This window comes from Bufo gargarizans, chromosome 4 (genome assembly GCF_014858855.1).
Source record: "Bufo gargarizans isolate SCDJY-AF-19 chromosome 4, ASM1485885v1, whole genome shotgun sequence".
In the NCBI taxonomy this organism is placed as follows: domain Eukaryota; kingdom Metazoa; phylum Chordata; class Amphibia; order Anura; family Bufonidae; genus Bufo; species Bufo gargarizans.
In genome coordinates this window covers 93,625,979-93,640,397 of record NC_058083.1, presented here as the reverse complement: position 1 = coordinate 93,640,397, position 14,419 = coordinate 93,625,979, and the positions used below count along the sequence as shown (strand labels likewise).

Sequence of the window (14,419 nt, the reverse complement as noted above, 5' to 3'; positions counted from 1 at the left end):
CAGCAAACAGGGGATGTACCACCAACACCACCACCACCACCTCCGTCACCAAGCGTCTCAACCATGTCACACGCCAGCGTTCAGCTCTCCATCTCACAAACATTTGATAGAAAGCGTAAATTCCCACCTAGCCACCCTCGATCCCTGGCCCTGAATGCCAGCATTTCTAAACTACTGGCCTATGAAATGCTGTCATTTAGGCTGGTGGACACAGACAGCTTCAAACAGCTCATGTCGCTTGCTGTCCCACAGTATGTTGTTCCCAGCCGGCACTACTTCTCCAAGAGAGCCGTGCCTTCCCTGCACAACCAAGTATCCGATAAAATCAAGTGTGCACTGCGCAACGCCATCTGTGGCAAGGTCCACCTAACCACAGATACGTGGACCAGTAAGCACGGCCAGGGACGCTATATCTCCCTAACTGCACACTGGGTAAATGTAGTGGCAGCTGGGCCCCAGGCGGAGAGCTGTTTGGCGCACGTCCTTCCGCCGCCAAGGATCGCAGGGCAACATTCTTTGCCTCCTGTTGCCACCTCCTCCTTCTCGGCTTCCTCCTCCTCTTCTTCCACCTGCTCATCCAGTCAGCCACACACCTTCACCACCAACTTCAGCACAGCCCGGGGTAAACGTCAGCAGGCCATTCTGAAACTCATATGTTTGGGGGACAGGCCCCACACCGCACAGGAGTTGTGGCGGGGTATAGAACAACAGACCGACGAGTGGTTGCTGCCGGTGAGCCTCAAGCCCGGCCTGGTGGTGTGTGATAATGGGCGAAATCTCGTTGCAGCTCTGGGACTAGCCAATTTGACGCACATCCCTTGCTTGGCGCATGTGCTGAATTTGGTGGTGCAGAAGTTCATTCACAACTACCCCGACATGTCAGAGCTGCTGCATAAAGTGCGGGCCGTCTGTTCGCGCTTCCGGCGTTCACATCCTGCCGCTGCTCGCCTGTCTGCGCTACAGCGTAACTTCGGCCTTCCCGCTCACCGCCTCATATGCGACGTGCCCACCAGGTGGAACTCCACCTTGCACATGCTGGACAGACTGTGCGAGCAGCAGCAGGCCATAGTGGAGTTTCAGCTGCAGCACGCACGGGTCAGTCGCACTACAGAACAGCACCACTTCACCACCAATGACTGGGCCTCCATGCGAGACCTGTGTGCCCTGTTGCGCTGTTTCGAGTACTCCACCAACATGGCCAGTGGCGATGACACCGTTATCAGCGTTACAATACCACTTCTATGTCTCCTTGAGAAAACACTTAGGGCGATGATGGAACAGGAGGTGGCCCAGGAGGAGGAGGAGGAGGATGAGGAAGAGGGGTCATTTTTAGCACTTTCAGGCCAGTCTCTTCGAAGTGACTCAGAGGGAGGTTTTTTGCAACAGCAGAGGCCAGGTACAAATGTGGCCAGCCAGGGCCCACTACTGGAGGACGAGGAGGACGAGGATGAGGAGGAGGTGGAGGAGGATGAGGATGAAGCATGGTCACAGCGGGGTGGCACCCAACGCAGCTCGGGTCCATCACTGGTGCGTGGCTGGGGGGAAAGGCAGGACGATGACGATACGCCTCCCACAGAGGACAGCTTGTCCTTACCCCTGGGCAGCCTGGCACACATGAGCGACTACATGCTGCAGTGCCTGCGCAACGACAGCAGAGTTGCCCACATTTTAACCTGTGCGGACTACTGGGTTGCCACCCTGCTGGATCCACGCTACAAAGACAATGTGCCCACCTTACTTCCTGCACTGGAGCGTGATAGGAAGATGCGCGAGTACAAGCGCACGTTGGTAGACGCGCTACTGAGAGCATTCCCAAATGTCACAGGGGAACAAGTGGAAGCCCAAGGCCAAGGCAGAGGAGGAGCAAGAGGTCGCCAAGGCAGCTGTGTCACGGCCAGCTCCTCTGAGGGCAGGGTTAGCATGGCAGAGATGTGGAAAACTTTTGTCAACACGCCACAGCTAACTGCACCACCACCTGATACGCAACGTGTTAGCAGGAGGCAACATTTCACTAACATGGTGGAACAGTACGTGTGCACACCCCTCCACGTACTGACTGATGGTTCGGCCCCATTCAACTTCTGGGTCTCTAAATTGTCCACGTGGCCAGAGCTAGCCTTTTATGCCTTGGAGGTGCTGGCCTGCCCGGCAGCCAGCGTTTTGTCTGAACGTGTATTCAGCACGGCAGGGGGCGTCATTACAGACAAACGCAGCCGCCTGTCTACAGCCAATGTGGACAAGCTGACGTTCATAAAAATGAACCAGGCATGGATCCCACAGGACCTGTCCGTCCCTTGTCCAGATTAGACATTAACTACCTCCCCATAACCATATATTATTGGACTCCAGGGCACTTCCTCATTCAATCCTATTTTTATTTTCATTTTACCATTATATTGCGATGCTACCCAAAGTTGAATGAACCTCTCCTCTGCCTGTGTGCTAGGCCTAAATATATGCCAATGGACTGTTGCAGTGGTGGCTGACATGAAGCCTGATTCTCTGCTATGACATGCAGACTAATTCTCTGCTGACATGAAGCCAGATTGTCTGTTACGGGACCTCTCTCCTCTGCCTGGGTGCTGGGCCTAAATTTATGACAATGGACTGTTGCAGTGGTGGCTGACGTGAAGCCTGATTCTCTGCTATGACATGCAGACTGATTCTCTGCTGACATGAAGCCAGATCCTCTGTTACGGGACCTCTCTCCTCTGCCTGGGTGCTGGGCCTAAATTTATGACAATGGACTGTTGCAGTGGTGGCTGACGTGAAGCCTGATTCTCTGCTATGACATGCAGACTGATTCTCTGCTGACATGAAGCCAGATCCTCTGTTACGGGACCTCTCTCCTCTGCCTGGGTGCTGGGCCTGAATATATGCCAATGGACTGTTGCAGTGGTGGGTGACGTGAAGCCTCATTCTCTGCTATGACATGCAGACTAATTCTCTGCTGACATGAAGCCAGATTGTCTGTTACGGGACCTTTCTCCTCTGCCTGGGTTCTGGGCCTAAATTTATGAAAATTGACTCTTACAGTGGTGGGTGACGTGAAGCCTGATTCTCTGCTATGATATGAAGACTGATTCTCTGCTGACATGAAGCCAGATTGTCTGTTACGGGACCTCTCTCCTCTGCCTGGGTTCTGGGCCTAAATTTATGAAAATTGACTCTTACAGTGGTGGGTGACGTGAAGCCTGATTCTCTGCTATGATATGAAGACTGATTCTCTGCTGACATGAAGCCAGATTGTCTGTTACGGGACCTTTCTCCTCTGCCTGGGTTCTGGGCCTAAATTTATGAAAATTGACTCTTACAGTGGTGGGTGACGTGAAGCCTGATTCTCTGCTATGATATGAAGACTGATTCTCTGCTGACATGAAGCCAGATTGTCTGTTACGGGACCTTTCTCCTCTGCCTGGGTTCTGGGCCTAAATTTATGAAAATTGACTCTTACAGTGGTGGGTGACGTGAAGCCTGATTCTCTGCTATGATATGAAGACTGATTCTCTGCTGACATGAAGACAGATTCTCTGTTACGGGACCTCTCTCCTCTGCCTGTGTGTGTGCTGGGCCTAAATATATGCCAATGGACTGTTGCAGTGGTGGCTGACGTGAAGCCTCATTCTCTGCTATGACATGCAGACTAATTCTCTGCTGACATGAAGACAGATTCTCTGTTACGGGACCTCTCTCCTCTGCCTGTGTGTGTGCTGGGCCTAAATATATGCCAATGGACTGTTGCAGTGGTGGCTGACGTGAAGCCTCATTCTCTGCTATGACATGCAGACTAATTCTCTGCTGACATGAAGCCAGATTGTCTGTTACGGGACCTCTCTCCTCTGCCTGTGTGTGTGCTGGGCCTAAATATATGCCAATGGACTGTTGCAGTGGTGGCTGACGTGAAGCCTCATTCTCTGCTATGACATGCAGACTAATTCTCTGCTGACATGAAGACAGATTCTCTGTTACGGGACCTCCCTCCTCTGCCTGGGTGCTGGGCCTAAATATATGCCAATGGACTGTTGCAGTGGTGGCTGACGTGAAGCCTCATTCTCTGCTATGACATGCAGACTAATTCTCTGCTGACATGAAGACAGATTCTCTGTTACGGGACCTCTCTCCTCTGCCTGGGTGCCGGGGCCTAAATATCTGAGAATGGACTGTTCCAGTGGTGGGTGACGGGAAGCCAGATTCTCTGCTATGGAACCTCTCTCCAATTGATTTTGGTTAATTTTTATTTATTTAATTTTTATTTTAATTCATTTCCCTATCCACATTTGTTTGCAGGGGATTTACCTACATGTTGCTGCCTTTTGCAGCCCTCTAGCTCTTTCCTGGGCTGTTTTACAGCCTTTTTAGTGCCGAAAAGTTCGGGTCCCCATTGACTTCAATGGGGTTCGGGTTCGGGACGAAGTTCGGGTTGGGTTCGGATCCCGAACCCGAACATTTCCGGGATGTTCGGCCGAACTTCTCGAACCCGAACATCCAGGTGTTCGCTCAACTCTACTTTTCTGCCAATATAATTTTGTTAGCAGAAACTACTGATGGTTCAGACTTGAAATATGTAGAGTTAGGACTCCTGAAAGTTTTTAGGATTTGCGTTGTACAGACCTGAAGTAGCAGCTGATAATATCCGATTGCCCCTGACTAGACTAGATTTCCCTCTGGAATCATTGCTTCTAGAGGAGGAACCTGAGGCCCACGTAGGTGCACAGTCACACAGAACTCCGTACAGACTGATATTGCAGATCCGTGTTTCGCACCTTGTGTGCATTAGGTTTAATATGTACAAATCCTGTAGCTTTCATTTTAGTAGCCCTATGATATCTGATGATGTTTAAACTTTTCCCACGTTGAGAGAAGCCATTATCGCAGGGGCAGGAGAGCATTAGTACAGGCGCACACCTTTGTACTGGCTGCCACCCATCGTATCAGTTTCTCTGTAGGTTTCTGCTGGAGCAGATTTGGCACAGATTAGTGTAAACCCTGGGAACTTTCTAAATAGTTTTATTGAACCGGACCCAATGTAAAGATACTCTCACACCTAGTGCTGGAAATGAAGAACACACTTGCCCAGATTTACTGATCCTTAAAGTTTAAATGATGTGAAATTAGACGGGCTGTGTAGACCTGCACCAGATTCATCACCGGGGCTCAGACTACAGGATAAATCTGGCGCAGAGACAGACGCTTTTGTCTAACTTTATACTAACTACTTAGCTTTCTTTGAGGCAGAATTGTGGATGCACCCCTAGGCCACACCATTTCCTCAAGATTCTCTACCCCTTTCAGTAATCCCCACACACTTTACAAGCAAGTCAGAAACAAGTGTAGATACCCTAGTTGTACCAAATTGCTCCAAAATGGCTCCACTTTTAAACAGATTTTAGGTGCAGCCGCAGACATTAGCAAATCTGGGCCAAGCTACAGTACACTGACATTGCTTCCATTGAAGTCAGTGGAAATGTGACGTGTACCCTTCCCCCTCATACTGACTTGATGACTCATGAGACATTGTAACGTCTATAGCATGGTTGAGACAAAAATGATTGTGAAATGATATGCTGAATGATTACATAAAAGAGAGAAAATTAAAATCCCGTTGTTAACTTCAAAGTTTTGTCCCATGACAGAAAGGGGAAAACTGGTGTAAAAAGTAAAACTGGCTTAGTTACTCCTAGCAACCAATCAGATTCCACCTCTCATTTCCCAAAGGAAAGGTGGGATCTAATTGGTTGCTATGGGCAACTAAGACAGTTTTACACCAGTTTTGATAAATCTACCCAAAAGTGCCTGATTTTAGCATTTTAACACAGATTTAAGATATTTAATTGTACAAAGACAATGTGTGATTGGGCCCTAAGGTCTGTCGTTGTTCTGCTTTACATATTCTTTGAGGACAAATGAACATTAAGGGTTCTTTCACATTAGCGGCAGGGGAGTCCGAGAGGCTGTTCCGGCGGGTGAACAGTCTGTCTGATTCGCCCTGCCGCTAGTTCCCCCGGACTGGCACTCTGTTCCCATTGACTATAATGTAGGCGGGGGCGGAGTTCCGGCGGCAGCACGGAAGCGCACGGCGAGAGGCAATTGGACTAAAAGTACGACATGCAGTACTTTTAGTCCGACCGCCTCTCGCCGTGCGTTGCCGCTGGAACTCCGCCCCCATCCCCATTATAGTCAATGGGGACGGAGCGGAAGTCTGGGGGCACAAGTGAACTAGCGGCAGGACGGATCCAACAGGCTGTTCACTTGCCGGAACAGCCTGCCGGACTCCCCTGCCGCTAGGGTGAAACTAGCCTTAGTAACTTATAATGCCAGATCATATTTCATATTATATGGGTAAAGATCCAATAAATCATGACTTTGCACAATGCAAGAAAGATTTGCTTTACTATGATTGGTTGCTGGGGGGAGTTACGTATGATAGTTATTATGGTTGAAAAAAGTCTTGAGTTCATCAAGTTCAATCAAGGGATAGGTTGGGATGTGAATTAAAGTATGGGAGTAAGACCCAGATCTCTACACATTTACATAAGCATTAAAGGGTTTTTCCAAGATATTTTTACTGATAACCTATCCTCTGGATAGGTCATGAGGATCTGATCGGTGGGGGCTCCCTTCATCAGCTGTTAGAGAAGGCTCCGGCACTTGAAGTAGCACTACGGCCATTTCTCTGATTACCAGCACAGCACCGTCCATTTGATAGTGGCCGTGCTTGGTATGTAGGCCATGTCACCGATGAACAGGATGCCACTTGGTGAGAAGGTTGTGGCACTCACAGGAGCCTAAGTGCCTTCTCAAACAGCTGATCGACGGGGGTCCCGGGTGTCGGACCCCACAGGTCAGATACTGATGACAAAACCAGAGAATCAGTAAACATATCTCGGAAAACCTTTTTTTAATGATATTTAGTTCAAAAAATCCTCCTAAGCCTTTTTTAACGCCATAAATTGTGCTTGTTAAAAGACTAAATAAAAGGTCAACAGAGTGACAGAGCTGCTATGGTTGGCAACAGGGGTGCACCACCAATGAGGCCAGGTGAGGCGATCGCCTCAGGCAGCACCAGGTAGGGGCAAGAGGAGAGCAGCGGAAGGGCCATGGGCAATGAGCGCTTTCATTGTGGCAAATGGGTTAGGTTAAGAAATTGGCATGGGGGAGCGCCGGTTCAGTTTTCACATCAGGCAGCAGATAGGCTAGGTGCACCCCTGGCTGGCAATGGTAGGTCTGGACCAGAATGGACTCCAATACTTGCTGCATATACAAATTTAGGAGCACAGGTATTTTGACTGGTGATATACAAAAACAACACTATATCTGATTTGTTGGGGTCTGACACCCATGACCCCTGCCGATCAGCTATTTGAGAAGGCACTACAGCTCGCAATAGCACCTCGGCCTTCTCACAGCTTAGCGAGATCATGTGACGACACGTTCATCAGTCACGTGTCCTAGGAGCAGCTCAGCATCATTGAACTGAATGGGGCTGAGCTGAGATACCAAGCACAGCCACTATACAATATATGGTGCTGTGCTTGGCTTCCAGAGAAAAGGCCGCTACCTTCTCAAACAGCTGATCAGTAGGGGTCCCAGGGGTTGGACCAAAACTGATCAGTAAAAAATAAATAAATAAAAACACACAAAAGTAATACTATTCCCAGCTAATAAAATACAGAATGGAAAAATGTAAACTGTAAAGAGCAGAGAACATTTGTGCAGAAGCAGATGTGAAGGCAGAGATTTACTGAACGTGCATCTCCCCTGGTCTTTATTGAAGCATTATGGGACATCTGTAGTGATGGGATGAGAGGAGTTACTGATGTGCAGTGCAGTAATGAAATAGGAGTCACTGAACCATAATTCTCTGATCCTCAACATCCATAATGGAAATCCATAACTCAGCCTGTTCCTTACATTATGAGAGCATCCATAGTGACTCCACCGGTGCCCCCGCTGACCTCCTGCCTGGCATCTGTGATTGAATCATAAAACATCATGGAGCTTATTTACAGCTGACCCGGCCCCTTTCTTACACTTGGCATTCTCTGTTTGTTTGCTCGTCCTCAGACAAGAAATATACATGATTTCTATAAAACACTTTCTCTTTCAATCAGTCCGTGAATTAAATTATTCATCGCCAGGTCATTGTGAAATATGCAATTAATATCATTTCTATTAGTTGGAGAGAAGTGGATTTACCAGACACATTGATAGTCAGATTCTTCTAGTAATAAACCATTTATGAACTTCACTATTAGTAGAAGATAATAAATCACAGCTTTACTGTACTGCCTGGGAATGGGTGAACGCTGTATCAGTCAGCTTTTATTTGTGAAACTGTATAACAACCAGATAGATAATAGATATGAGATAGATAGATAGATGTGATATAGATAATAGATAGATAGATAGACAGATAGATAGATATAGGATAGATTGATAGATAGATAGATAGATATAGGATAGATTGATAGATAGATAGATAGATAGATAGATAGATAGATAGACAGATAGATAATAGGAAATAGATAGATAGATAGATAGATAGATAGATAGATAGATAATAGGATAATAGGAGATAGATAGGAGATAGATAGATAAATAATAGGAGATAGATATATATATATATAGATAATAGGATAATAGATAGATAGATAGATAGATAATAGGATAATAGATAGATAGATAGATAGATAGATAGATAGATAGATATGGGATAGATAGATAGATATTAGGAGATAGATAGATAGATATTAGGAGATAGATAGATAGATAGCTAATAGGATAATAGGAGATATATAGATAGATAATAGGATAATAGGATATTAGATAGATAGATAATAGGATAATAGATAGATAGATAGATAGATAATAGGATAATAGGATAATAGATAGATATATAGATAATAGGATAATAGATAGATAGATAATAGGATAATAGATAGATAGATATATAGATAATAGGATAATAGATAGATAGATAGATAGATTTTGGTTGCTTTGTGTTGCAACCTGTCAACAGTTTGTCGACAGCAGGGGCAGAATGGGAACTTCAAGGGTTTCTGTCAGCTGAAAAATGGCTATTAAGCTGGCTGACACTAGCGATGTGCTAATGTAGCTGAACATAACTATATTAGTGCCATCTCACTGCCTAAAGCCTTTATATTGAAAAACAAACTTTTATAATATGCTAATTAGCCTCTAGGATGGGGGGGGGGTGCTCCTAGAGGCTCCGCTTGCCCACCTCTTTCACGCCCTTCTTCTCTTGATTGACAGGGCCAGGGCGGGGCTGCTCCCCTCTCGCCAGGCGTGTATGCAGTGTAAATCTCACGCCGTTCAGTATTCGGCGCAGTGAGGAAGTCGGCAACCGACAAGCGTCTTTCCCTCACTGCGCCTGCACCGAATACTAAACAGCGCAAGATTTGCACTGCAGACACGGCCAGCAGGAGGAGAGCAGCGCTGCCTGGCCTTGTCAATCAAGAGAAGAAGGGAGTGAAAAGAGGTGGGCAAACGGAGCTTCTAGGAGCAGGTGCAACGCACCTCCTACCCCTAGAGGCTAATTAGTATATTATAAAAGTTCATTTTTTCTCAATAAAGGCTTTAGACAGTGAGATAGCGCTAATATAGTTATGTTCAGCTGACATTGGCACATCACATTTTTCAGGTGACAGAAACCCTTTAAAGTGGCCCTGGAAAAAAGCCTAAAAGTGGCCCCATATTGTAGGTAGGTTCAAACTGACAGAAGATAGGCTAAAACAAGTAGGTGGGGACAACTAAAGAAGGCGGGGCCTTCAATACTGTAGTGCAGCGCAGAATACCGCCCCAGCAGAACCAAATACCACAGGAGAGCGCAAAATACTGCCCCAGCCACAGTATTTAACTGTAACACAATCATGAGGACAGTAATACAGCTGAGTTCAGGAGGACACCTGCGGACGCTGAGCATCAGATCATTAGGTACCTTGCCTGCGTCGGCCCACCGGGAAATTCTAATCCGCCCCTGGTCGACTGACACCCCCAAACAGCTTTTCTGAGCTCCTTTGATGTCAATCTTCCATGTTACGTTGCATTCTAGGTTATGTGTGCTATAGCAATTCAGCCTTATTCACTTCAGCGACATAGCCCATGGATAGAGTGACTCTTTTCTTATAAGAAAACAGACATATTTTTCTTCTAATTCTGTACAACCCCTTTAAGCCATGTGCCATGTATATTGCAATGCTGCACTTTGTGTTCCGTAATCTCTAGGCAGGTCAGATGGTATACAGATTGGCAATTATTAAGCAGCACTATGTTAAAGAGTAAATTACAGAACTCTTTGTTCTACTTCTCGGGCTGACATTTTGGGTGACACATACACATGAGTCATAAGAAGGCGTAATTGTGTGTGCACAAGGAAACTGGGAGCACAGTGTGACATAGCCTTCTTAACACCGCCGTGGCTAGAAGTGATAGCTGCTCCCATATTTACTAGTCTCTTATGTCACGCTTACCTCGCATGGCTAACATAACATAGAATTTGCCAAAGGAACAATACAATACAGCAATTTTTTTTGAGGTTGACGATAAAAAGGTAATTTTTTTCAAACTGTGAAAATAAAATTGGTTAATGACACGAAAATGGTATTCATTGTGGGTTATATTGTGTGGAACTAAATCGATAAAGTGTAGCAGCGCGTTCAGTAGGACAGGCCGCCTGTGTGTCATATCGCCAAATAAAACTCTTAATGTTTCTCTATTGCAGAGACCCTTATGGACACTCGGACGGCTACAGCAGAGCTAGGCTGGACCGCAAGTCCTTCTTCAGGGGTGAGTGTATCCAAGACAAAAGAAAGTAACTGACAAAGAGATGAATGGCCTATACGGTAAACTGGGCTGCGTTTCGACAGATGTCGCAGAGCTAACCTTGTCCGTTGGCAAAATGATTGTGAAATCTCAATGTGTTATCTGCAGCTTACTATATTACTACACTGGGAGATAATATTTAGAGATGGGCGAATTTCTCAGAAATTCGATTTGATTTTTTCAGAAAAAATTAATTTGATCCGAATTTGTCAAAGTGTTGCTGTGGCACCATGATGCATCAGGCATTGGTGTGTTGAAATCGTGGCTGATCCACGCCTGATTCACCTTGACAAAGGTCAGTCTCTCCACATTTTGGGTGGACAGGCCCCTGCCGCACTAAACACCAGCTCTGATGCCACACTACTGGCCGGGCAGGACACCTTTTCCAGGGCAAACACTGCCAGTTGCGGCCACAAATCCAGTTTGGCTGCCCAGTAGTCCAGCGGATCTTCAATGTGGGGTGGCAGGGTGCTGTCCAAGTATACCACCATGTCTCCAGTCCCCACACCAGACAGATTTACCAGCATTTTTTCCAGGACATGAAGCAGTGGTATGACATTGTTCATCCCGTAGTCCTGGCGACTGAAAAATAAAGTGGCCTCCTCAAAGGGCTTGAGCAAACAGCTGCCACTGGCTGACATCAAAATTACACAGGAGAGTACTCCTGTTCACTTGGATCATCAAGAAATCGTTTTTTGGCCTTTCTCTGTTCGTATAGTCAGTCTAACATATGGAGGGTGGAATTCCAATGGGTGGAAACATCGCATATCAGCCTATGGGATGCCATTCTGCCTCTACAGCTCAGGGAGGGTGTGCTTTGCGGTGTACGAGTGGCTGAAGTGCATGCAAAGTTTTCTGGCCATTTTAGGATGTCTTACAGAGGGGTGGAAGACTTCAGGAACCGCTTGACAACCAGATTAAACACGTGTGCCCTCCTTGATTTAACGCAGTGTTGACACCATGTTCTTCCCGTTGTCGGTCACCATGGTTCCGGATTTGAGTTGTCACAGAGAAAGCCAGGATTTGATTTCTTGATGAAGGACATGGAGCAGTTCCTCCCCTGTGTGACTTTGTTCGCCCAGGCAAACTAGGTGTAGAATAGCGTGACACCGCCATGCCCTTCACATGTGGTATGCTGGAGAAGCACTGTGAATTGTCACTGCAGTGAAGGCTGAGGACACGGTGAAGGATGAGGAGGTAGAGGCACGATATTGTTGCAGGACCAATGGCGTGAGAACGTGGAGGCGGAAGCAGCGTCACCTTAAGCTGCTGGTGTGGCTGTGCAGGAAGCACATTTACCCAGTGGGCCATAAAGGAAATGTATTGTCCCTGACCGTAGTTACAGCTCCACACGTCGGCGCTGCCGTGCACTTTGGCAAACATCGACAGGCTCAAGGACTGGCCCATCTTCTGTTCTACACGTGTGCAGTGCTGGTACTGCCTTTTTGGCAAATAAATTACTGCTTGCGACTCTCCGCCTCGGCTCGGCACAAGCCATCAGTTCTCTGAAAGGTGCAGAGTCCACCACTTGGAAAGGGAGGGACTGCAGCACCAGCAACTTGGTCAGGAGCACATTCAGCTTCTGTGCCATTGGATGAGTGCATGGATACTGTTGTCTCTTAGCAATCACTTCAGTGATCGATTGCTGATAGAATGACTGATGAGGAGTAGGAGCATGAGCATCAGAACCAGCAGATGATGGGAAGGACATACAGCTCCCTTCGGCTGAGGTGGTGATCCTTGACTGCCTGAAATCGGGTGCGTGCCACTGGGTGATTCAGCTGCGGCAGGCTGGACCACATAGGAGTCACGGTTCTCCCAGGCCACTTTATGGTGACGCTGCATATGTTGATGCAGGGCTGTGGTGCCAACATTGACACCCTGGCCATGCATCACCTTCTGCCCACAGATTCTAAAAATGGCCATGTTCACCTCCTCTGGCGGCTTAACAAAATACTGGCACACCGCAGTATTTTACCCCGAACACTCCACACTGACTGACTGCTACTGCCACTGCCTCCGTGAACCCCTGCACCACTACTTTCCAGGCAGGTATGCTGGAAGCACGTTTGGCTCCCGACTTCCCACTGCTGCCACCCTGCTGACTCCTGGGCCCTGCTAGCGACTTGCTGGCTCTGCCTCTGCCTCACGGGCAAGCTGCCACCCTCTTCTCCCGATGATGATGAAGCCCCTTCGTCACACGGCTCCCAAGTGTGATCAGCTACATCATCATCATCGAGTACTGTATGCACGTCACTGATGTCCTCCTCAACGATCTCTGGGTCAGGAGCCTGACCGCTCGCAACACCAGCTCCCACGCCACTCTCCTCATCACTACTAGCCCGCCTACCGGAGGAAGCGGCGGATGTCTCCTTCACATCTTGGCTGGCCAGTAGCTGCTGACTGTCCTCTAGTAGCTCGTCCTCGCTGTATAGTGGAGCTGAGCCCACAGAAAAGGACAGAGGCAGGTTAAGGACAGGAAAGGTCAGGGCACAGGACCTGCTCCTGAACCATGCCAACTAAGGGTTGTGTCTGAAGAAACCATCGACTCTTGGCTGGGGGTGTCTGATGTTACTTGGGACGAAGTGGATGACAGAGTCAACCATTCAAGAACCGTTGGGTCGCTGGTCAAGACACGACCGCTCGATGACACTGGAAGCTGAGGCCTCTCGCTGCGACTCCTGCTGCCATGCCCGCTTACTCTGGTGCGACCTGTGCCTGCGCCAGAAACATTTAGGCCTCTGCCCCTCCCTGGTGCAGGGCCTGGCACTTCTCTGTCTGACATACTGTTAGATCAAATAAATAAATAAAAAGGAAATTAAATCACCCCAAAAAAGTCTATAATTTTCTCACTTCACCACACAACGGCAAAAAGGCTTTTTTTTCCACTAATACAATCCCAAAAATGCTTTAGAACATATAACTGCACCGCACAAGGGCAAATAAGACATATAAATATTTCCTTGTAATAAACCCTGTTAATTTTTGTATCAAACAGCACTTGCACCCCAATAACAAGAACGGTTTGCTGGAATTACAGAGCTGTATAATGGCAATTTGGATCCGCAGTCAGTGCAGCAAGGTGTAATAGGATTGTTCCTATTACCCAGGCTGTAAACTCCCTACTGAACCCTGTTCTGCTTCAATACTGTGGAATAATTCCCCCCTATCTTTTCCCTGAACTTATATACAGCAAAATAAAAGTTTTAAAGTATTTTCTACCTCTGTCCTTAGCGTCTGCTGACGTCTCTCCCTGCATTAAGTACACTGGAAAATGGCTGAATCCAAGATGGCTGAGGCTATTTATAGGGCTGTGACATGCAGCATCCATTTTTGGAAAAAATGGGATTCGTTACCACGAAGCATGAGGAAATTTGGATTCGATTCGCTCATCTCTAATCATATTGTACAAACTATGAACCCAGAGGTTAAATGACAAACTCTGCAGTACTATGTGTATTTATTATGCTGTAAGGTGTATATTGAGTGACCCTACATGGAAAGTCATATACATGCAGAACATTTGGTCTGCATATGTCTGAACCGGTAAAAGGATATGCAGAGTCAGTGCAGCTTT

The 14,419-nt window shown here is 47.1% G+C and overlaps 1 protein-coding gene across 4 annotated transcripts in view; it reads left to right on the top strand.

Annotated features, from left to right (window-relative positions):
* The window catches only part of EPHB1 (EPH receptor B1), a 359,685-nt gene that overhangs the window by 109,725 nt on the left and 235,541 nt on the right, over positions 1–14,419 (top strand). For 3 of the 4 annotated variants that reach the window (XM_044289421.1, XM_044289419.1, XM_044289420.1), the window contains exon 2: positions 10,742–10,806. In XM_044289421.1, coding sequence (XP_044145356.1) covers positions 10,742–10,806 — 65 coding nt within the window. Of the gene's footprint in view, positions 1–10,439; positions 10,571–10,741; positions 10,807–14,419 lie in introns of those variants that run through there. The other variant, XM_044289422.1, reaches the window with a different exon arrangement.